Source organism: Plecotus auritus, assembly GCF_963455305.1.
Source record: "Plecotus auritus genome assembly, chromosome: 7".
Classification (NCBI taxonomy): domain Eukaryota; kingdom Metazoa; phylum Chordata; class Mammalia; order Chiroptera; family Vespertilionidae; genus Plecotus; species Plecotus auritus.
The window spans coordinates 62,673,991-62,696,298 of NC_137774.1; the positions used below are offsets into that span (position 1 = coordinate 62,673,991).

General features: G+C 49.0%; 1 protein-coding gene across 3 annotated transcripts in view; it reads right to left on the reverse strand.

The window, feature by feature from the left end:
- The window catches only part of GGA2 (golgi associated, gamma adaptin ear containing, ARF binding protein 2), a 49,190-nt gene extending 28,744 nt beyond the window's left edge, over window positions 1-20,446 (reverse strand). Inside the window, exons 1-8 of one of the 3 annotated variants that reach the window (XM_080679056.1) lie at window positions 20,278-20,446; window positions 10,147-10,231; window positions 8,734-8,809; window positions 7,546-7,644; window positions 4,466-4,589; window positions 3,403-3,506; window positions 1,134-1,214; window positions 525-662 (exon numbers count right to left, since the gene is read on the reverse strand). In XM_080679056.1, coding sequence (XP_080535182.1) covers window positions 525-662; window positions 1,134-1,214; window positions 3,403-3,506; window positions 4,466-4,589; window positions 7,546-7,644; window positions 8,734-8,809; window positions 10,147-10,231; window positions 20,278-20,377 — 807 coding nt within the window. In that variant the 5' untranslated portion in view covers window positions 20,378-20,446. Of the gene's footprint in view, window positions 1-524; window positions 663-1,133; window positions 1,215-3,402; window positions 3,507-4,465; window positions 4,590-7,545; window positions 7,645-8,733; window positions 8,810-10,146; window positions 10,232-20,277 lie in introns of those variants that run through there. The other 2 variants (XM_080679057.1, XM_080679058.1) reach the window with 2 other exon arrangements.
- Between the last annotated feature and the right edge of the window lie 1,862 nt (window positions 20,447-22,308).

The window sequence follows — 22,308 nt, forward strand, 5'->3', positions numbered from 1 at the left end:
ATGTTTCACTCTCATATTGATTAATGTTTCTCTTTTTCCCTTCCTCTCTCTCTAAAAAGCAATTTTTTAAAACCTTTAAAAAAATTAAAAACTTTTTGCTTCAAAAGACAGTCAAGACAGTTAAAAGACAACCCACAGAGTACATCCAGAATCTATAAAGAATTCTTCATCGTGCCCTAGCTGGGTGGCTCAACTGGTTGGAGTGTCGTCCTATGTATTAACCAGTTGTGGGTTCGATTCCCAGTCAGGGCACATGCCTAGGTTATGGGTTTAATCCCTGGTAAGGGTACATGCAGGAGGCAATCGATTGATGTTTCTCTCTCTCTAAAAGAATCAATGAAAACATATCGTCGGGTGAGAATAAAATAAAAAAGAATTCTTGATCTTAACGATGGCTACACAGGTGGACACATCAACATGCAGCAAATACACTGTAAAGAGGTGCAATTTCTAGCATGTCCGTTACATTTAGCTACTCCTGAACTGTTTCCTTCCTTTATTTCTTTGCGATTAGAGAAGAGTACCTGCAGGGCCTCCTGGTCTGGCGGAGCCTGCCCCGGCCTGCGATACCTGCTCAGCATTTCCTGCAGCACCTTCACGTGGCTCCGCACTTCCTCCACGGCACTGACTCTCTTGGATACCTTCTCAGATTTCTCTTGCTCCTTTGGGAGAGAGGATGGCAGTGAGGGAGCAGAAGGCCTGGATAAAGCCTGAACAGGGGTTGGGAAGGGACACTGCACTGGGGAGAGCTCAGGCAAGTCACGAACGGATGGAGGGAGTGCTTGCACAGGATTCCTGGGGAAGACAATGCAGCCGGGGGCCTACTGAGCCACTACTTTGTACCACCAGCCTTAACTCCCTGAAAAACAGATTCCCAAACTGGATCTGTCCACACAATACCTGCCACTGAGACAGAAACTGGTGTCTGTGAGACACTTTGTGCTCCTGGACGGAAGTACTTGGAAAGCACATAGCATGGCCACTGCTTCCAGTCACCACCTGGGACATCGGGGAGCCAATGGCTGTTCCCCAGCTCAGAGTAAGGTACTCCCTCCCCCAGAGAGCTGTGCACACACACACTGTGCAGCCCTGTCCAAGGCTGGTTCTGCAGAATGCGGTGGGAAAACGCCCACCTCCTTGACCAAACTCTTGATCAGCCGATTCGCAGCCTGCAGGTCCTCAGGGTGGCTGCTCTTCAGGAGCCTTGTCAGAAGCTGCAGGTGAAGAAGAGTAGGTTGAACTATTCCCCGTGGTGTCAAATGGCCAGGGTATGGCATCAAGCGATAGAAGAGCTAACACTAATAGGAGCTTTACATTTCACATGCATTATCTGAGCAAATCTGAGCAATGATGCAACCATGTAAGTACTACCACTATCTCCACAGACCACTGGTTTCAATGGGGTAGGGTGGAGGAGGATAGCCCCCAGAAGACACTTGGCAAAGTCAGGAGACACTCTGGTTGTCACAATTGGGGATGCTACTGGATCTAGTGGATGGAGGCCAGGGATGCTGTAAACATCCTACAGTGCACAGGGCAGCCCCAACAAGAAAACTAGCTTGCCCAAATGTCAACAGTGCCGAGTTGTCCTGGACCATGGACTCTATGAGGCGACAGCCCTTGGCGATCGTGTTTGCTTTATTCCCAATGCCCAGCAGAACGCCTGGCACATAGGAGTCACTCAATCTTTGGTGGATGGAGGGCAGAAAAGATGAGGATACTGAGCCCAGAGAGTGTAAGCAGCTCTCTCAGGTTTCTTTCTCAGAAGTACAAGCCCTAACTCCTCCCTTGCTCCTTCCACCCTCTGCAATGTTAGACACCAGCAGAGAGGAGCACAAAGCAGCCCTGCTCGTCTGCCTCCAGGATGCCATGCCACTGAGGACCTGGTCCAGGGAAAGAAGGCACAGCTGGAAGGCCATGGGTACCAGAGAGACACACACATATGGCCTGGCGCTCTCCTGGTACTGCACTTACCAAGACCTATGAGGGACCAAGACCAGGAACAACCCAAAGCACTGCCACCACTGATGCTCTAGGGCAGTGGTTCCCAACCTGTTTTTGGCCAGGCCCCTCCTAAGCATCTCTAAAATCCTGATGCCCCCCCCCCCCCATGACATATAATTCTTATTTAAAAAGTGAACTCATATTCACGTGGAGGAAGCCTAAACGGCCATTATCTTGGTCTAAACAAGCTTCCAAAGAACATGGCACCCATGAAAGAGAAAAATAAAAGAACAAAAGGACAGTTGGAAGTACTGAGGAAGAAATCACTAAGAAATTGTTAAAAAAATATGAAATGATAGGAAAAAAATAGCAAATAAAGTCTCAAAATATATAATAGAGAACTGATGCATAAATGTGTCACAATATGTATTTATATACTGTATATGAGGCCCTCTAGAACCATAAGAAGTGCAAAATTTCACTGTTAATAACTCATTCTCGAATTGCCCCCCTTACAAATCAAATAGCCCCCCTGTGGACATGTGCCCCACATTGGGAACCACTGGTCTAAGGTAACTCAGGGTCTCGGCCTGGGTTTTGACCACGTCCTTCCCCTTACTGATGTCTGAAGATTCTTGGAGGCAGTAGTAGAAGGAAAATAGGTGGGTCTTTTGCATCTTGGCCACCGACATGCCATCCAGACTGAAGAAGACCCAGAAACTTTGGGGCCACATGAGCCACGGACAGGGCCGCATCGGCAAGCACAGGAAGCACAGGGTGTCTTGCATTGTCACAGGATAAACTTCGACAAATATCACTCAGGCTACTTCAGGAAAGTGGGTATAAGACATCACCACTTAGAGGAACAAGAGCTTCTGCCCAGTTGTCAACCTTGATAAACTGTGGACCCTGGTCAGTGAGCAGACACGGGTAAATGCTGTCAAGAGCAAGACTGGAGCTGCTCCTATCACTGATGTGGTGCGATCGGGCTACTACAAAGTTCTGGGGAAGGGAAAGCTCCAAAGCAGCCTGTCATTGTGAAGGCCAAATTCTTCAGTAGAAGAGCTGAGAAGATGAAGGGTGTTGGTGGGGCCTGTGTCCTGTCCTGGTGGCTTGAAGCTACATGGAAGTTCATTAAAATGTCCACAAGTTAAAAAAAAGGTGGGGGGAGGAAAATGGGTGGGATCAGGCTTACTGCACTAAAAAGACCTAAGCCAACATACGACGGGTTATTTCCATATGACTGACCATCTGCACCACAGAAAACACCCAACCCTTATGCTACCTCACTCGTAAAAACCTGCTCCAGAGAGAACTCACTAAACCCCTTACCATGTTCTCCCACACTTTGGTTCAGGGCTCAGAAGACATTCCAGGGGACATTTGAAGGGAGTCCCTACAAGAAGGGGTCTGATCAAATTCCAGGTAGGCCACCAAGGTCAGGGAAGAGCTCCTTACCTTTGACTTTTCTTCATCAGCATCAAAGATGGAGCTCCTGGGCCAGGGAGAAGGTGGGGGCAAGATTTTATCCACTGGTAGTTTAGGGTCTTGCTTTATGATTCCTAAAACATGCAATTCATGAAGTGAAGATACTGATACAGGTACCCACTGACTTCATCAGGATCCCATATAAATCTTGATTCATGATGCCCAGCTAGGCAACACTGTCAACGGCCTTAAAAGATACATCCAGGGTACAATCTGCATCCTCCCTCCAGAGAACCGAAGGAACCAGCACCAAGACATCAGGGCCGACTAAGTCAGAGCAGAACCAGAGCCTATGGTTAGCAGCCTACGGATTCTATGCTATAAAAATACCAATCATTTTATGCAGGTACATACCTCCCAGGGCCCAAAAACTGCAGCAGGATCCCTGACACTCCTAAAATCATTGCGTGCATGTGACAGGAAAACAGTCCATCCTGAACCCAGGTCCTTCCTCTACAGAGCCCAGGGGAAGGGAGCGTGGATTCCCAGTGCCACACAGGCCACAGCATACAAACTCACAAAGGGAATACAGAAGCTCGGGGGGAACAGGCTGTCCTCCTCCCCAGGTGTCGGTGTCTGGGTCTCTATCTCCGGAGACCAGGGACACAGTGCCTGCCTCAGACTGAGGTCTAGTCAGAGCAGAGATAATGACAACACTAATAAGCAACAATGGTCTACCTGCTGCCGGGAAAGACAAGGGCACAAGACCGTCTCTAAGGTACTGCAGAAAACCTCAAGCTCAGAGGAGCAGACATTGAGAAAAATTCTAGCAAATCAGCCCATACCCTCAACACAAGCTAACCCTGGAGGAACCTGAAGTCTGCTATAGTGAGGACAACCCCAGCAACAACAATCTCAAACCAGCTAGCTCCTGCCACCAGAAGGAAAGGTTTGTCCACTGCAAGACATTGAAAATTACTTGTCTCAGTCTCCACTGTCCAATTTTCACCAAAAAACCACAAAGCACTCAAAACAGCAAAAAGGAACAAGTACTGTGAAAAAGGGAACACAGCGCAAATAATGGAAATCAGACCTTGTTTCTTCAGCATCTGATAAGCATCTCGGATCTTAATGTCTTCTGGAAACCAGACTGTCCAGCTGAAGAGTATTTCGATGACTCTTCCTTTAACTTTTTCTGTGGTCCAGGACCCTAGGTACTGAAAGCAATCAGGAAGGAGAATTACAGAGCTGGCTGAGATGCTGTTGACGCCCAGAGAGGAGAACTGCTCCAGGTTGAGAGCTGAAGTTCAGCCAGAAGTCAAATCACTTGGGACAAGGAGCTAAAATTAAAACCCACCATATATTGGCCTAGGTTAGAGCCACTGGAGACACTCGTTGTTTGACTGGGGCAGGTGTGGAATAGTAAAGAATATGTTTGGTCTTTGTCTCCACTTCTGGTACAGAGTTTCAAGTTTCCTTGTAAGTTTTTGAGTGATAGGAATCTTTGTTACAACAAGCCCCGTTGGACCAGACTTGAGTTTAAGCTAACCTCAGGGTGGGAAATTGTTTCAAGAGGGGGCTGACTATGCCACAAGGTCAACCATGTGATCAGAGGGTTGGAACTTTCAGCCTCATTCGACCCCCAGTAGGGGAGAGGGGCTGGAGAGTGAGTCCAATCACCCGGCCAGTAATTTAATCCATTGTGCCTTCATACGAGAACTCTGGGTAAAGCTGAATCAAGGCCCCCAAGCTTCCTGACTGAACACATGGATGTGCTGGAGGATGGTGGGCTGGGAGCCCATAAGGAAAGGCACACAAGCTCTTGCTCCTCTCCCCCCAAGACCTTGGCCATGTATCCCCTCTATTTGTGTCCTTTATAATCACTGTAAGTACAGTGCTTTCCTGTAGTGAATATGGAACCTTGTGGAGGTGGTCTGGGAAGCCCAACTCTGTAGTTGGTCAGGCAGAAGAACAGACACTCATGGCTGGTGTCTAAATTAGGCATCACCTAGGTATCACAAAGTCCTGATCACGTAGGCTCTGCACTAATTCTGGGTAGTGTAAGAACTGAACGGAGCCCTAACTGGTTTGGCTCGGTGGATAGAGCATCAGCCTGTGGACTGAAGGGTCCCAGGTTCGATTCTGGTCAAGGGCATGTACCTTCGTTGCAGGCACATTCCCAGGAGCAGGTGTGCACGAGGCAGCTGATCGATATTTCTCTCTCATCGATGTTTCAAACTCTCTATTCCTCTCCCTTCCTCTCTGTAAAAAATCAATAAATATATTTAAAAAAAGAAAAAATGTTGTCCTACAACAAGCACCCTTATAAAAAAAAAGAAAAAAGAAAAAAAGAACTGAACTAAATTAAACTGTAGGACACACAGCTGGTATCAGAGAATTGTTGCCGGGAAGCAGCAAAGAAAGGCTCCATCTGTGTCAATTACCTGAGAATGCAGAGCTCAGACAGGTACCAGGGGGAAAGGTGCGGAGGACAAGGCAAGAAGCGGTATGAAACTTAAAGCCACATCTAGCATCTCTCTCTTTTTTTTTAAATGTTAAGTTTAGTTTTACTTGTTGTTTTTTTTTAATATATTTTATTGATTTTTTTACAGAGAGTAAGGAAGAGGGCTAGAGAGTTAGAAACATCGATGAGAGAGAAACATCGATCAGTTGCCTCCTGCACACTCCCTACTGGGGATGTGCCGGCAACCAAGGTACATGCCCTTGACTGGAATCGAACCTGGGACCCTTCAGTCTGCAGGCCAATGCTCTATCCACTGAGCCAAAATGGTTAGGGCCACATCTAACATCTCTTGCTGTCTATCAGGAAACCTGTGCTCCAAGCTAGAATTCCTCTCCCCATCTAGGCCACCCATCCACAAGGCCATTGGGGTTTTATATATATATATACTAGAGGCCCGGTGCACGAAATTCGTGCACTGGGCCGGGGGGGAGGGTCCCTCAGCCCAGCCTGCACCCTCTCCAATCTGGGACCCCTCGGAGCATGTCCAAATGCTGGTTTAGGCCCCGGGCCTAAACCGGCAGTCAGACATCCCTCTCACAAGCCTAGACTGCTGGCTCCCAACCACTCGCCTGCCTGTCTGATTGCCCCTAACCACTTCTGCCTTCCAGCCTGACCGCCCCTAACCACTCCCCTGCCAACCTGATCAATGCCTAACTGCTCCCCTGCTGGCCTGATCGACCCCAACTGCCCTCCCCTGCTGGCCTGGTAACCCCCAACTGCCCTCCCCTGCCAGCCTGGTCACCCCTAACTGCCTGATCGCCTACAACTACCCTCCCCTGCTGGCCATCTTGTGGCGGCCATCTTTGACCACATGGGGTTGGCCATCTTGTGTGAAGCCATGAGGGTCAATTTGCATATTGTGTCTTTATTATATAGGATACTAGAGGCCTGGTGCACAAAATTTGTGCACTTAGAGGAGGGGGGTCCCTCAGTCTGGCCGGCGATCTCTCGCAGTCTGGGAGCCCGCAGGGAGCAGGCCTAAACTGGTAGTCAGATATTGTTAGCACTGCCGCAGAGGCACAAGAGGCTCCCACCACCACCGCTGCGCTCATGAGTTGTGAGCCTGGCTTCTGGCTGAGCAGTGCTCCCCCTGTGGGAATGCACTGACTACCAGGGGGCAGTTCCTACATTGAGTGTCTGCCCCCTGGTGGTCAGTGCATGTCATAGCGACCGGTTGTTCTGCTGTTTGGTTGATTTGCATATTAGCTTTTTATTATATAGCATTTTTGTTGATTTTAGAAAGAGAAGAAGGAAGAGGAAGAGAGAGAGAAACATTGATTGATTACCTTCCCTGACCTAGACCAAACCTGCAACCTAAGTATGTCTCCTGACCAAGAATCAGACTGGCAACCTTTCAGTGCACATGGTAACACTCAAGCAACTGAGCCACTCAGGCTGGGCCAAAAGGCCATTTTTAAAGGGAGAATAATTTAAAGGTGCTAACAATGGAGGTCAGGGATCAGCAAGGTCATCCTAGACCTTGGAGAAGAAAGCTTTCCCATCTAAGGCCTCCTCTCTCAGCTCCCTCACAAACCTGAGATAGGCTGTAGGGTCTGTCCAGGAGCAGGCCTGCCTCTGTACACAGGAAGGGGCAAGAGTTTGAAGGTTGAGCCAGGTGCAGTAAGCAGGGCCAAGACCATGGCACTTACCTTTGGGGACAGCACTTTGATCAGCTCATTCAGGAAGCGGAACTTGGCTACCTCGCTGTGGAACTTTTCTCCGCAGTGGTTCATACACATCTCCAGCACCTGCACAGACACAGGACTCCCACGAGAATGGGAAAACCACTGGCTCCAGGCTCGCCTAAAATCTGATGAGCACTTGCTGGAACCAGGGCTAGGTTTTACTCAGGACTATGAGGACACTGGAGTTTGGGGAAAAGGGTAACATTTTCAGATTTTTTTTAAAAAGCACCTATTTGATCTTGCTATATTTTATATCTAACAGGTTTGTGCCCAGCAAACAGTTCAGTGGAGTGTGTACCCTGAAGTCACCCCACCTTTTAAGGATATCCTTTGGGCAGGTGACTCCCTCCCGCTCAGAGGCAACATCCGGTATGTAAGGCCCATGAATTGCTAAGCCACACATCCCCTGCTGGTATGCAAGTGGGGCCTACACATGTTTTCTTTGGTCCACACTCCTGTTTAACATTTCAGGTTAGTCACCAACATAAAAAATTTCAGAAAATTCATGCCCGGCTGGTGTAACTCAGCAGTTGAACATCAAGCCAGGAACCAAGAGGCCACCGGTTTGATTCCTGGTCAGGGCACATGCCCAGGTTCAATCCCCACAGGTGTGCAGGAGGCAGCTGATTGATGATGTTTCTCTCTCATCCATGATTCTCTCTATCCCTCTCCCTTCCTCTCTCTCTAAAAAATCAATAAAATATATTTTTTAATTCAGAGAATTCATACAAAAATTTGGACTTATGGTTTCTCTTTAAAAACAAGAAGTGCTAGCAACAATGGGCCCAAACTCATGGCTGGCAATACCAGCCGGTGCCACACTGCAGCCACCCTACCCTGGCTGGGCAAGTGTTCTCCAGGATTTTGGTCCTCACCCAGTGGCTCACTCACTACGTCACCAGTCTGGCCCTGTGGACACTTAACTTACCAGCCCTGGTCTATGAAGAACTAAGGAAATAAAACCTTTCTTTCCTTCTCCCAAAGCAGGCTTGGCATTGCTCTCTAGAAGCAGACCTAGGACGGGCAACCGGAGCCCAACCTCCGTGGCCAGTGAAGGTGAACCTCTCAGGCTCCCCATCACACTGAAATGGGGCTGGGGCCCAGCTCCCTCTGGCTCAGGACAGGAAAACTGAGGCTAAGGGCCAAGCTTACCATTAAGGCATAAAGAGCTTCTTTCTCTTGTGGAGACTGGATCTTATGGGCCAGCAGCCAGGGCGCATGGGTTGGGCTAAGGGAAAACAAAGACACCTGGGCTCTGGGCGGACAGTCTGGCTAAGTGCACTCTATGAAGTCTCCTCCCTTCCAGGAGTTTGGTCCCACAACAGAGGTGGAATGTGACTGGCACACAGCCCATGCACAAGCCTCTGAAGAAGGCCAATCCCACCCACCCTTCCCGCAACTACTGTTGTCCAGACACACCACCCTCTCCAACTCATGCACCCCAAAGCTCCGAGCAGAGCAGTCAGGACCAGGCCTACGGGTAGCCAGGTCATGAGCAACATGGACCCTGTTTGTTGTCTGATAAACACTAGAGTAGACAGTGCGATCAAACTTTCAGCCCATTTCCAAATGCTGAATAGTCAGCAATCCTCCTATCTAATAAAAGAGTAATATGCAAATTGACTGTCACTCTAAGACACAAGATGGCTGTTCCCATGTGTTCAAAGATGGCTGCCCCCATGTGGACACAAGATGGCCACCACAAGATGGCCTGCAGGGGAGGGCAGTTAGGGGTGACCAGGCTAGCAGGGGAGGGCAGTAAGGCGTGACCGGGCCAGCAGGGGAGGGCAGTTGGGGGCGACCAGGCCTGCAGGGGAGGACAGTTAGGGGTGACCAGGCCAGCACGGGAGGGCAGTTAGGGGCAATCGGGCCGGCCAGGAAGCAGTTAGGCGTCAATCAGGCTGGCAGGGGCATGGTTAGGGGTGATCAGGCTGGCAGGCAGAAGCTGTTAGGGGCAATCAGGCAGAGGTAGGCGAGTGGTTGGGAGCCAGCAGTCCTGGATTATGAGAGGGATGTCCAACCACCGGGATCGGGCCTAAACGGGCAGTTGGACATCCCTCAAGGGGTCCCAGATTGGAGAGGGTGCAGGCTGGGCTAAGGGACACCCCCCACCCGTGCACAAATTTCATGCACAAGGCCTCTAGTACGCAGAATAAACATCTGAATTCTTCAGTTCCTGTCCAGATGCTTTAGGAAAAAAAATTCAACACAATCTTGCCCTTTTCTTGCCTCTTCTAAAGAAAGGTTACATTTAAATTATGGAGAGCACATGAGCTCTTTCACGCTGCTACCTTCTACCTGTATGTAACATTCAGGTCTCCTGAGTACGACTACTTCATAATGCTATTTTAAAAATAATTGCCAGTTACAAACTGACTATTCATTTGTTTGTTTTTTTAAAAACCACATGAATTTGCTATCTCTAAAAAAAAAAAAAAAAATGATGTTCTCAGTAGATTGTGGAGGGGGAAAAAGAAAGAAAGGCTAGCTATTAAAACAGTCCCAAGACAAACGGCATGCACTTAGTCCAAGGACCCCCGTGGTCCATTGTGAGGGTCACCTTACCCATTGGGATCAGTGTTCACCTGGTCACAGAAATTCTGGATAGCTGACCAATCCTGTTCTAGCATGCTTGGGTCTGTGGCTTTATCTGTCAAGTAAATAAAAAGATAAAATTACAGAAAGCATAATAAAAAGAAACGTACACCTCTTCCCCTAAAATAAATATGACAGCCAAGAGCTATGACATCACATTTCAAGGGGATCCGACCTCTAGGCGACAGCCGCGAGACAGGCCCATCCCTGTGCTGTCCCCACCACAGGCAGAGCTGCTGGCACATGACACGGCCTCAGTGAAGATTTGCTGACTGAATGAACAAGCACATTAGCTGACAAGCTATAGCCCTGAAAGGGGCTCCATTGCCAGTGCAGGGAGCAGCCTACCTGGGCCTTCTGCACACCCTCCTCAGGCAGGACTCCCTACTATGGCCTTGCCATGAGGGTGGCAGGGGCCAGCACCTAGGAGGCTACTTGTAAGTTCCTTAGCTTTGTGACAGGAGGACAGAATATACTGAGGCTCTAGGTGGCTCCACTTGGTCATCTCACCATCTCCTCAAAAGCAACACCCTTAAATCTAAGCCTCGGCTTATTGAAGTTCCTCCCTGACCATCCTATGTAAGGAGCTTCTCCATGTGTTGGCAGCTTGTCAATCTGACCTGAGGACATCTCCTTGCCTTCAATCCTCATGATGCTGTCCCTCTCCGCTACCACAAACATTCCCAGGGACCCAGATCCAATCATACTAGGGCTCCCCACCCAAATACTCATACTTGGGTGAAATCTGAGGACACTAAGCAGTGAAGGGCATGAGGGCAGAGCCAGGGGCAAGAGATACGTGGAGCAGGGGCATTATCAGAAGCCTGACATGAGACCACAGTCCACTGAGGGAGGGGTAATTCCCGACCTCCCTGGAACACCCGTTTGTATGTATCCTTCCTGGTGCTGATGGTAGCAGCTTCTTCCTCTCCTCCCTCGAGAAAACCTGTGCTGCAGCCCAAGAATACCCACCCACGTGTCCCCATCCCCAAATTGAACCAGGTCACATGTCACATTCTCTCACACAAGGAGTCGCTGAGACTCTCTTCCTAACACCCCCCTCCCTCCACTGTCCAGCCCATCAAGGCTGACCAGCCTCTCAATGCATAGCTACTGGTCCTGACAGAGAAGCTCTTTCAAACCCTGAAAACAGACTAATTCTCAGGGTCAGATTTCTCATGTATTCGGATGTTCTGAAACCATCTGAATTTCCATCTTCTCCCTAAAACCTCCTCCCCAACTGTTCCAGCCCCTACTAATTCTCCTCCCTCCTGATTACTCAAGACTCAACAGCTGACTAGAGTTTACCTTTGCCTGACTGCAGGCACATTCATGTCATGTGGAAGTCATATGTCTCCCCAGCTCAACAGTGAGGCTCAAAGGACATGTAATCACCTATCTTCCCACCCACAGCTTCCACTCTAAGTGAAAAAGGTGACAAAGGAAAGCAAAGGAATCGATTATCAATATCCATATACTCCTCACCGTTTTCTTCATTAAAGCTCTAAGGTTCCACCTCTCAAAATCCTATCCACTCTTCTGGTCCCAATTCAAATGCCCCTTCTTCATAAAGATGCCCTTGATCTATAATATAGATTCTATATGAAAGCCCAGATGGTGTGGCTTAATGGTTGAGTGTTGACTATGAACCAGGTCACAGTTCAACTCCCAGTGAGGACTCATGCCCGGGTTGCAGGCTTGATCCCTGCCTGCAGGGGGCATGCAGGAGGCAGCCTATCAATGATTCTCTCTCATCATGGAATTTTCTGTCTCTCTCTTCCTCTCCCTTCCTCCCTGAAAGCAATAAAAATATTTAGAAAAAATAAAAAAAAATTAAAAAGATGCCCTTGATCTTTTTCTCCCACCACAGAAAACAGAAGCTGTCTCTTCCTCTCTGAAGGTCCACATTCTACCTGCCCCGTTAACTCCATCCCTTATTACACACATGTCCTTGGGCTCTCTGGGAAGTTAGAAAAATAGTACCTTTCTCACAGGATAGTCATGGGATTTAAAGAAAATAGTATCTAGCCCTAGCTGGTTTGGCTCAGTGGACAGAGTGTTGGCCTACGGACCAGGTCAAGGGCATGTACCTCAGTTGCAGGCTTGATCACCGGCCCTGGTTGGGGCTATCTCATATATCAATGTTTCTCTCTCTCTGTTTCTCAACCTCCCTTCCACTCTCTATAAAAATCAATGGAAAAATATCCTCAGGTGAGGAAAAAACAAAAAATAAAAATAAGATAGTATCTAAAGTGATCAGTGCAGCAGCAAATATTAAGTAATCAATAAAGAACAGCTAATCTTATCATTATTGTAATACACAGCCTCAGCCTTTCCTCTTAAAAATATGTGCAATTGCCATATGACACCTATAGGGAATAAAAGTCTTAAAACCAGAAGCCATATATTCCCCACAGAGCTTAGCACAATGCCTTAGCCATAAATACAAAATAATTTACTCATGAAACAAATTATTTAAAGCAGCCGAGAGGGTTAACTTGAAACGCAGGCAGGTGAAACATAGGCAGAGGCAGACTAAGCAATTTGAGCAGCCTAATCACAGGAACCAACCAAGTAGAAATCATAAAATGTTTCAAAGTGGGAGGCATGGGAAACCAAGGGAAGACCTGCAGCAACAAGGTGTACGAACACACAGAAACCGAGAGTTCAGCACAGGGACAGAGAGAGAACATACAGAAACAGGGAGAGTTCAGCACAAGAACAGAGAGAGAACACACAGAAACAGGGAGAGCCCAGCACAGGGACCGAGAGAGAACACACAGAAACAGGGAGAGTTCAGGTCTGTTGCTGGGCAAGAACAATTGAGGGAATCAATCAGGTGACAACACAGATAGACACTGAGCAGGCTTGTAACAAATATACCAGGATACCTCTGGACTACAAGGCTTTAACGGGCAGCCCATTGGGCCCCGTCCCCTTGCGAGGAGTCTGAATCTGCTTGTGATAAATTTTCCACACTTTTGCTTAAATCTTCTGGTCCATGGAGCTCATTCTTCGGCGACGAGAGACACAACCCCAGGAAAAACACCTCGGCTCACCTTTCCGGTCATCATGGTGATTCTCAGAAAATCTGATTAAGGGGGTGTGAATCATCTAACAAAACCCTACACCATTTAAGCTTCCTGAGGTTTCAGTTCACTACAAGGTCAAGGTTGACACCTCAAAGGCATTCAGCACTCAACACGTGATAGACCTCAAGGCAGAGAAAAGCATGCAGGCCCCAGCCCCCTGGAAGATCTAGCCCTCGCCCCTCACCGCCCTCCCAGAGGCAGGAGAAAGGACAAGACAGGCACCAGCTTTTCCAGAGAAAGGAGAAGCTACTGTGAGGCTAAGTCATGTTCCAAACCCTTTCCCAAGGCCAAGCAGGTGGGAGATCTATAAAGTGTGAGTGTTTCTTATTTTTATCACTAGTGGACCGGTGCATGAAATTCGTGCACATTAAATGGGGATTAGAGGAAATATTTTAATATTGCTATTTGCCCTTTCTCTATAATACAAGTGTCAGAGATGAAAGAAAATTAGTAAAATGTATATGAAAATCTTCCTCCTGTCAGAGTCTGGGGCATGCCGCGGGACCCAGAGTCAAGTCCCCGCCCACCCGTGGCACCACAAAATCGCATGAGACCCAGACCCACCCAGCCCCACCCCCACTGGGCGAGATCCAGACCTAGCTGGCCCCCCTTGTCAAGCCCTAGCAGGTGGGGGGGGGCAGCCTCAGGTCCCCCGTCAAGCCCCGCAGGGTGGGGGGCGCAGCCTCAGGTCACAGCCTCAGGTCCCCGTCAAGCCCTGCCAGGTGGGGTGGCGCAGCCTCAGGTCCACCGTCAAGCCCCGCCGAGCAGAGACGCAGCCTCAGGTTCCCCGGCCCGGCACCAGGGCAGGCAGCGCGGCCTGAGGTTCCCCGTCAAGCCCTGCCAGGCAGGGGGTGCAGACTGAGGTCCCCTGTCAAGCCCCACCAAGCCAGGGGCGCAGCCTCAGGTCTCCTACCCCAGCCCAGCGCCACACAGCCTCAGGTCCCTGCTGATTGTTCATTAAGGCTCGTTACGGGAACTCGGCCTCCGCTATGGGTGCAGCCATCTTGTGTTACAGAAACCCCGCCTCCACTGTGGGCACTGCCATATTTATGACGGTGTGACGGTCAATTTGCATATTCTCTCTTTATTAGATAGAATGAGGTCTCACTCAAGTAACTGCAACAATAGAGCTGCCACTTAAAGAGCTTATTGTGGACCAGACATGCTGAGTGTTTTCCAATCATGCCTTCCTTCCCTTACAGCCTCAGAACAGTTGAAATTGGTCTTATTATCTCACCATTTTACAAGTGAAGAAGCCCGCCCAGCCACAAAGCTCAAAGAGGAGAGACAATAACTGTCCCAGGTCAGCCTGACTCCTGGCCCAAATGTTCCTCACAGTAAAGGCTTCAGCTCCTTGATAAAGGTAGGAACATCTTTGAGAACTCGTTTCCTTGCCTTTCTTGCCACTAAGTCACCAGTTCCCTACGCAAGAAGGTCTGTATCATTCACCTACGAGCACTAAAACAGTCTTTGGCACAGGTATTTACTACATGAATGAATGATTCATCTTTTGCTATGCAGTTTGGCCAGGTGGCTGGACATACTGCTGACTCCAGGAGATGGCATTTTTCCCTTCTGAAATAACTGGGTCTCCCAACACATAATCCCAGCTACTTCAGAAGCCTGGAGCAGCTCCAAAGAACATGACCCCCACAGCACAGAAACTGGGTCTGACTGAGCCAAAGCAACTGCCCAGACATGCTGATGCCAATCCCTGAGAGGGCATAGCCAGCAAGAAACTCACAGAACCCCTTTCCTGCGTCTCAGGACCATCACTGTCCCATCAGGGCACTGAGAATGGCTACCCCTGGCACCAAGGCAGTTTATTTAACTGGCACTTGGGCAGACAAATAATACTACTGTCATAGATTTGCTTAATAAAAGCAAGGTGTGTAGGCATTCCAAGTAGACAACTTGATAAGAGATATTAAAACTGTTGAGCCCTAGCCGCTTTGGCTCAGTGGATAGAGCATCGGCCTACGGATTGAAGGGTCCCAGATTCTATTCCAATCAAAGGCACATGCTCGGGTTGCACGCTCGATCGTTGGGGGCATTCAGGAGGCAGCCAATCAATGATTCTCTCATCATTGATGTTTCTCTCTCTCTCTCTCCCCCTCTCCCTTCCTCTCTGAGATCAATAAAAATATTTTTTTAAAAAACTGTTGAGCCCTGGCTAGTGTGGCTCAGTTGGTTGGGCATCATCCTATGTAGTGGGGGCCTCCGGTTTGGTTCCTGGTCAGGGTGCGTGCAGGGATTGGCTGATTGGTATTTCTCTCTCACATCAATGTTTTTCTCTCTCCCCTCCTCTCCCTTCCTAAAATTTAAAAAAAAAAAAAAAAGTTTAAAAAAAGGAAAGAAAACTGCTTAAATTTCTGATTGTGAATGAAATGACTCATCCTAGAGTGACTAATCCAGAAGAAATATCATCTCCCACCCCCAAATGCCAGGGGCATGCCTCTGGCCCTCTGGCCGGCTGGAGCAGCCTGTGCTATACTTTAGGAGAGCCCAAAGGAGCATTTGGAACTCAACCCATCAACTGCATTCACTGCACTGCACAGGGGGAGGTGCAGGAGGTGCACGCTGACTCCTCCGGCCCAGCAGCCATCCAACAAGCATATGCTGAAGGATATCCTGTGCTGGGCTCCATGACAGAGATTGAACTCAGCCCTGGAGAAGCTCCGAGAACATAAATAGATTGTAATCCAGACACTCCTAATCCCCAAGGGAGGCATACAAGTGGGGCTGGAGAAAAGACAGGACACACCACCTGGGAGGAGGTCCAGCTGGAAGGGACTCACTGAGCACCCAGCTTTAAGCTACTGCCTGCTGGCAGCACGACCAGCTACCCAAATCCCAGAGAACCAGAGGGCCTGGTCTGCTTTTAATAGGAGGAGACTGGCAACCACCTAAGATGTCCACTACTGGGGACTGGTTAGCCAAGCCATAGTACATCCATACAATGGGGTGTCTGGGGCTTTCATTAACAGGAATCCGGCAGTTACACATAGTCATGTGAAACACTGACCAAAATCATCCACGTGGGGGAAAACTCCTGAATGCACACAAGTTGCTGTGTGTATTTTTAAAGCGAGAAACTTCTGATAACAGCTTCCTGATGATCCTTTGGTGAACTATTCCTTCCCAATTCTAGGTATAATGTTTTTACTTTTCCCGTTTTGGGGAATCCTATATGAGCTAGTTTTCTATCACTTACAACTAAAAAGACTGATAATAGTAGCTAACATTGCTATGTGCCAGGCACTACTCGAAGTACTTCACAGGTATTGATTCCTTTGATGCCTATTACCCTAAAAGGCACCTGTTTTTTCTCTAGTCCCATCTTGGAAACACAGCTGCCCTGCTTGATAAGGCAAGGTTAGTCAATGAGCCCAGCTCAGCAGTCCTCAGACCCAACCTAAGTGACTTTCTTCTCCATCCAACCTGCTGCCCTGGCCTTTGCAACCTCTCCACCCTTATCCTTCCACTGTACCACCTCAGTGCCCCAGCCCCGCCTCCCACAGCTCTGTTTTAACCCTAGTTCACCTTCTCTGCTCCTACTGGGTAGAGGTCGGGAGGCATCAGGGCATCCTGCCTCTCTCCCCCAAGAGACATCTGGCAATGTCTGGAGACATTTTTGATCAACTGGGAAAAGGTGTGTGTTAATGTATCTAGTGGGTAGAGGCCAGGGATTCCACTAATCAACTATATGCACAGAACAGGACCACACAACACAGAATTATAAGGTCCAAAATGTCAACAGCACTGAAATTGAGAAACCTTGTCCCCAAGTGTCCAGGTGAACTCCCTTCTGTTTCTACCAGCCATTCCCAGACATCCCCACCTTCCTCACACCCAATCAGCTCCTAACACTCTTTTTTTTTGGGGGGGGGAGGGGGAATTTACGGGGGTGTTACTGACAAACTTATTTGCATGTGCAATCATCTCTATCTCCTTCCCCAGACATTCAGAAAAACAAAAGGTGTCAGTCCTGTGTGTCACCCTTTCTGCTCTAGCTCTGACCTTTAGCACCTTTAAGCCCCTCTGCAATGGCTTAAAAGTGGGACCTAGAACTCAGGAGGGAGAGTTCCCCCAAAGCAACATCAAGTAGAGAGGGGCTCACTGATGCCCACCTCCTTTTAAGACCTCCTTTACATCTAATTCCCTCTGGCTACTCTCTCTCCTCCATTTCACATTCAAACACCATTTAGTCTGGCTGGGTATGGTTCAGTGGTTAAGCGTCCATCCAGGAACCAAAAGGTCAGTGGTTTGATTCCCGGTCAGGGCACATACCCGGGGTAATGGGCTGGATCCCCAGAAAGGGTTATGCAGGAGGTAGCCTATTAATGATGTTTCTCTCACATGATTGATGTTTCTCTCTCTCTCTCCCTCTCCCTTCCTCTCTCTCTAAAAATCAATAAAAACTTATTTTTTAAAAAAGGGGGGGTGGGAAGGGGCTGATGGCCAGAGACTACATCTCCCCACAGATTAATTCTGCATGGCCTGGACTAGATGAACTTCATATTTTCAAAGTAGTTGTCAGCTTTTATTATTTTTTTTAATGTTTTAGTTATTGACTTGAGAGAAAGGGAGGCAGAGAGAGGGTGAGAGAGTAGAAAAGGTGGAAAGGAAGAGAGGGAGGGATGGAGAGAAACAATGACTTGTTCCACTTATTTATTCATTCATTGGTTGATTCTTTTTTTTTTTTAAATACATTTTTATTGATTTTTTTACAGAGAGGAAGGGAGAAGGATAGAGAGTTAGAAACATCGATGAGAGAGAAACATCGATCAGCTGCCTCCTGCACACTCCCCACTAGGGATGTGCCCGCAACCAAGGTACATGCCCTTGACCGGAATCGAACCTGGGACCCTTCAGTCCTCAGGCCGACGCTCTATCCACTGAGCCAAACTGGCTAGGGCCATTGGTTGATTCTTATATGTGCCCTGACCAGGGACAAAACCCACAACTTTGGCACAACTGGACGAGGTTCCAATCAACTGAGCAAACTGGCTTTTAAAAACTCAAAATATCTCACATAAAAATGTAGGTTCCAGCCCTATCTGAAAAACTGAAAGCTCTAGTAACTTTGGGACTACTTAGGCCTAAAACAGCTGGAGCTGAAGAACTGCCTTGGGCACTTTCCCTCTAATCTCTTCCACCGGGTCATCACTCAGGTCAACAGGTCCAGTCAGTGGGCCAGCACTTGCTGTCCTCTAATCCAGCCCACTTGGGCTTTTTGCAACTCCAGCCTAAGTCTACTGTTCGCCATTTAACTCCCAGCTTCCACCTGCCCACCCCAATGTCTGCTTCTCCTCTGTCTTCAGGCAGCTTTTCCTATCTGCTTCTCTTTTTTTCTTTCTTTCTTTTTAGAATATATTTTTATTGATTTCAGAGAGGAAGGGAGAGGGAGAGATGTAGAAACATCAATGATTAGAAAGAATCACTGGCTGGCTGACTCCTGCACGCCCTCCTGCAACCCAGGCATGTGCCCTGACTGGGAATTGAACCATGACCTCCTGGTTCATAGGTCAGCGCTCAACCACTGAGCCATCCTGGTAGGGTCCTATCGGATTCTTAAATGTTGAGGTTCTCCATGCTCCGTCTGCAAGTCTCTGCCCTTCTTAATATTCACAGCCTCCCTGGACAAGCTCACTGCCAATGAACTGAAGATTCCAAAGCTAACCTCCAGCTCTGACCTGATCTGGGGCCGACCAACTAACCTAGAGAGGATCTCTCTCGCTGTGCCAAAATCACCTCAACCTCCACAACTCAACTGTCTCCTCCTTCCTAAACCAGCTCCTCCTGACAGGTGAAGCGTCTGGAACCAACCAGTTACCAGAGCCAGAAACCTGGGACCCACCGGATTCCTCCCCATCTCTTGCCTCCATTCTAATGCTTTCAGGCTGGTTTGTGCCTGCTAATTGTTTCTACTCTCCATCCTAAAGCCTCTGTCCTACCTGAGCCCCAAAACACTACCAAAAGAGCTTTAAATCTCCCCCTGCCTGAAGTCTCATGCCCCTAACCAATTCAGCGCCACATGGCGGCAGGTAATACTTTTAAGAGGTGTCCTTCATCACAAATTATCTGGCTGAAGTCCAACACTCTGCCTCTCAACACCACATCATGGGAAAAATTATAAACTCCTTTCTGCAGCATACATGCAAGCCCCTTAAACAACTTGCCCCAACTAGCCCTGCAACCTTTGCCACTCTCAGGCTTTGCACTCCAGCAGTGCCCAGAATGCTCCAGCCTCCTCCTGCCCCCAGCTTTTGCACTTGTGATTCCGTCTGGAATGTTGTCGCCTCCATTATCCACTCAAATGCTATATCCACTGAAACAGTCCCCAGGAAAAAAAAGAAAAAAATTCCTACTACCGCATTTTAAACAAACGCGTCCCTCTGCCCATTATAAACAAGGTGATGTTATAGGCTTGGATCAACTGAAAACAGTCTTTGTGAGTGAGGACCCTGAGCTAGATATCCGGGCCCAGCACCTAGCAGAGCCCAAAGCAAGGAGCACACTCTTTATCCGCTGACTCCCAGCTCTTCCTCGGTAACATGGGGCCGGTCACTCCCCTACCCAGCCTGGGGTCACGCTCACAGGAGGCACACTACACGTAAGCAGTCCGGTCACTGCGAACACCACACACGAAAGAAAGGACTTGGTTTGCAGGAAAGACGGCAGCGGGGACCCTTCCCAGCTCCCGGGAGCTCAGGGAGCTGCGCATCGTGCACGTCCCCGCCTCTAAAACGGGGTGTACGACGGGCGCCGTCCCTCGGGACCTCCGTGAGGATTCACAACGGCTGAAACCGGCTTCCGGCACAGTGCTCGGCACGAAAGAAAGGCTCGACGTCAGCGACCCGTGAATGTCTGCCCGGGGCTGGAGACGGGGCCAGCGCAGCGCCCGGCTCCGCCCGCAGCCCCGCGACCCCGCCCGGCAGGCCAGGAGGAGCAGGAAGCCAGGCCTCACGTGCGGCGCTGGGCCGCGTCCAGGGCGCCGGCTACTCACTGAGCCACAGCTCCAGCGCCGCCGCCGCCGCCGCCGCCGGCCCCGGGGGCCCCTCGGCCGACTGGGACCCCGCCGTCCCCGCCGCCCCCGCCGCCGCCATGGGCCCCTCACCGCGGCTGAGCCGCGGCCACCACCGCGTCAGGCCGCCGCCGCCTGGCTCGCTACCCACGCCGACGGGGCAGGCGCGGGCCGCACGTCACGGGGCGGGGCCTGGAGGACACGCCCACCGCAGACCCCCGCCTGCGCGCGCCCACCCCTGGCCTCAGGGTCAGAGGCCGTCTAGCCATCCTCGCCAGGCCAGCGCCCACGCATCCTTCAGAAGCTGTCCTGCCAGATCGAACCCAGGACGCACCCGGTTACCTTTGAATTTCGGATAATGAATAATTTGGTAGCACTTTTATTCAGGAGGGTTCCCCCCCAGCACCTTCTCTAGAGTGACATGCCTGTGCCCCTCCTTATTCTGCTTTATTTTCTCCATAACACATTACACTATCAACGTACGAAGTTGTTTACTTGCTTATTTTGTGAAAGGATAACTACTGGCCCCCCCCAAAAAAAGTCATTGTTTTTTTTGTTGTGGTTTTTTTTAAATATATATTTTATTGATTTTTTACAGAGAGGAAGGGAGAGGGATAGAGAGTTAGAAACATCAATGAGAGAGAAACATCGATCAGCTGCCTCCTGCATACCCTCCCACTGGGGATGTGCCCGCAACCAAGGTACATGCCCTTGACCAGAAGCGAACCTGGGACCCTTCAGTCTGCAGGCCAACGCTCCATCCATTGAGCCAAACCTGTCAGGGCCAAAGTCATTGTTCTTATACATTAGGAAATGAACACATGTTAAATATTTTTTAAATATATTTTTATTGATTTTTTACAGAGAGGAAGGGAGTGCGATAGAAACATCCATGAGAGAGAAACATCAATCAGCTGCCTCCTGCACACCTCCTACTGGGGATGTGTCCGCAACCAAGGCACATGCCCTTGACCAGAATCGAACCTGGGACCTTTCAGTCTGCAGGCCCTTGCTCTATCCACTGAGCCAAACCGGTTAGGGCTATTTTTTTTTTTTAACTTTAATTAACTGCAGGAACCAAGATGTTATAATCTATTCAAAAGAGAAGTCAGACAAAGGGGCAGATTTTTTAAAAACATGTTTTACTGATTTTTACAGAGAGGAAGGGAGAGGGATAGAGAGTTAGAAACATGATCAGCTGCCTCCTGCACAACCCCCCTCTGGGGATTGACCCCTCAAGCAAGGTACATGCCCCTGACCGGAATCAAACCCAGGACCATTCAGTCTGCAAGCCAGCACTCTATCCACTGAGCCAAACCAGTTGGGACCAAAGAGGCAGATTTATACTGAAGAAAGGGATGTTGCAACAGATGCTCAGGTGGACACAAAACAAGCTTTTCTACCAGCTGTGAGAGTTGTTCATCCTACAGACAGAATTAACCTGCATGCCTCTAGGCAGGAATTGTTTGCCTGGTTGTCAGTTACTACAACTGAGGAGTTGTAGGACATCTCTCTCAGATGGTGAAAGGGGGGGAGTGGGATAGCATGCTGTCTGACCATGCATAATTTTCCTTTGAAGCACAAATTCTCTAAACTCTATTACCTGTTTCACCCCACTAATATAAGCATGGACTTTGCTTTGTACACGTCTATATCCCCAGTACCTACAATGTGTGCGGCACCCTAGTGACAATAAATTTGCTGAACGGCCAAGGGAACAGTGGAAGGAATAAGAGGCAGCTGTGGGACTTTAGGTCACATTCTTACTCCATATAAAGACACATATTGGCTGTGCTATCTAAGCTTCAAAGTAAGTCTAGCCACATGTATCTCCATCTGACAGATTGCCACCCAAAGCAACCTTCTATATAGAAATTATTGTGGATTAAAAAGGAGCCACATACTACCCACCAGTCAAGCGCAGGGGAGGCCTGCATGGCAGCCTTATAAACACAAAGACTGAAAGTAACCACATAGGATGGTCTGAAATTAAAAATTCTTAACTAAAACAAG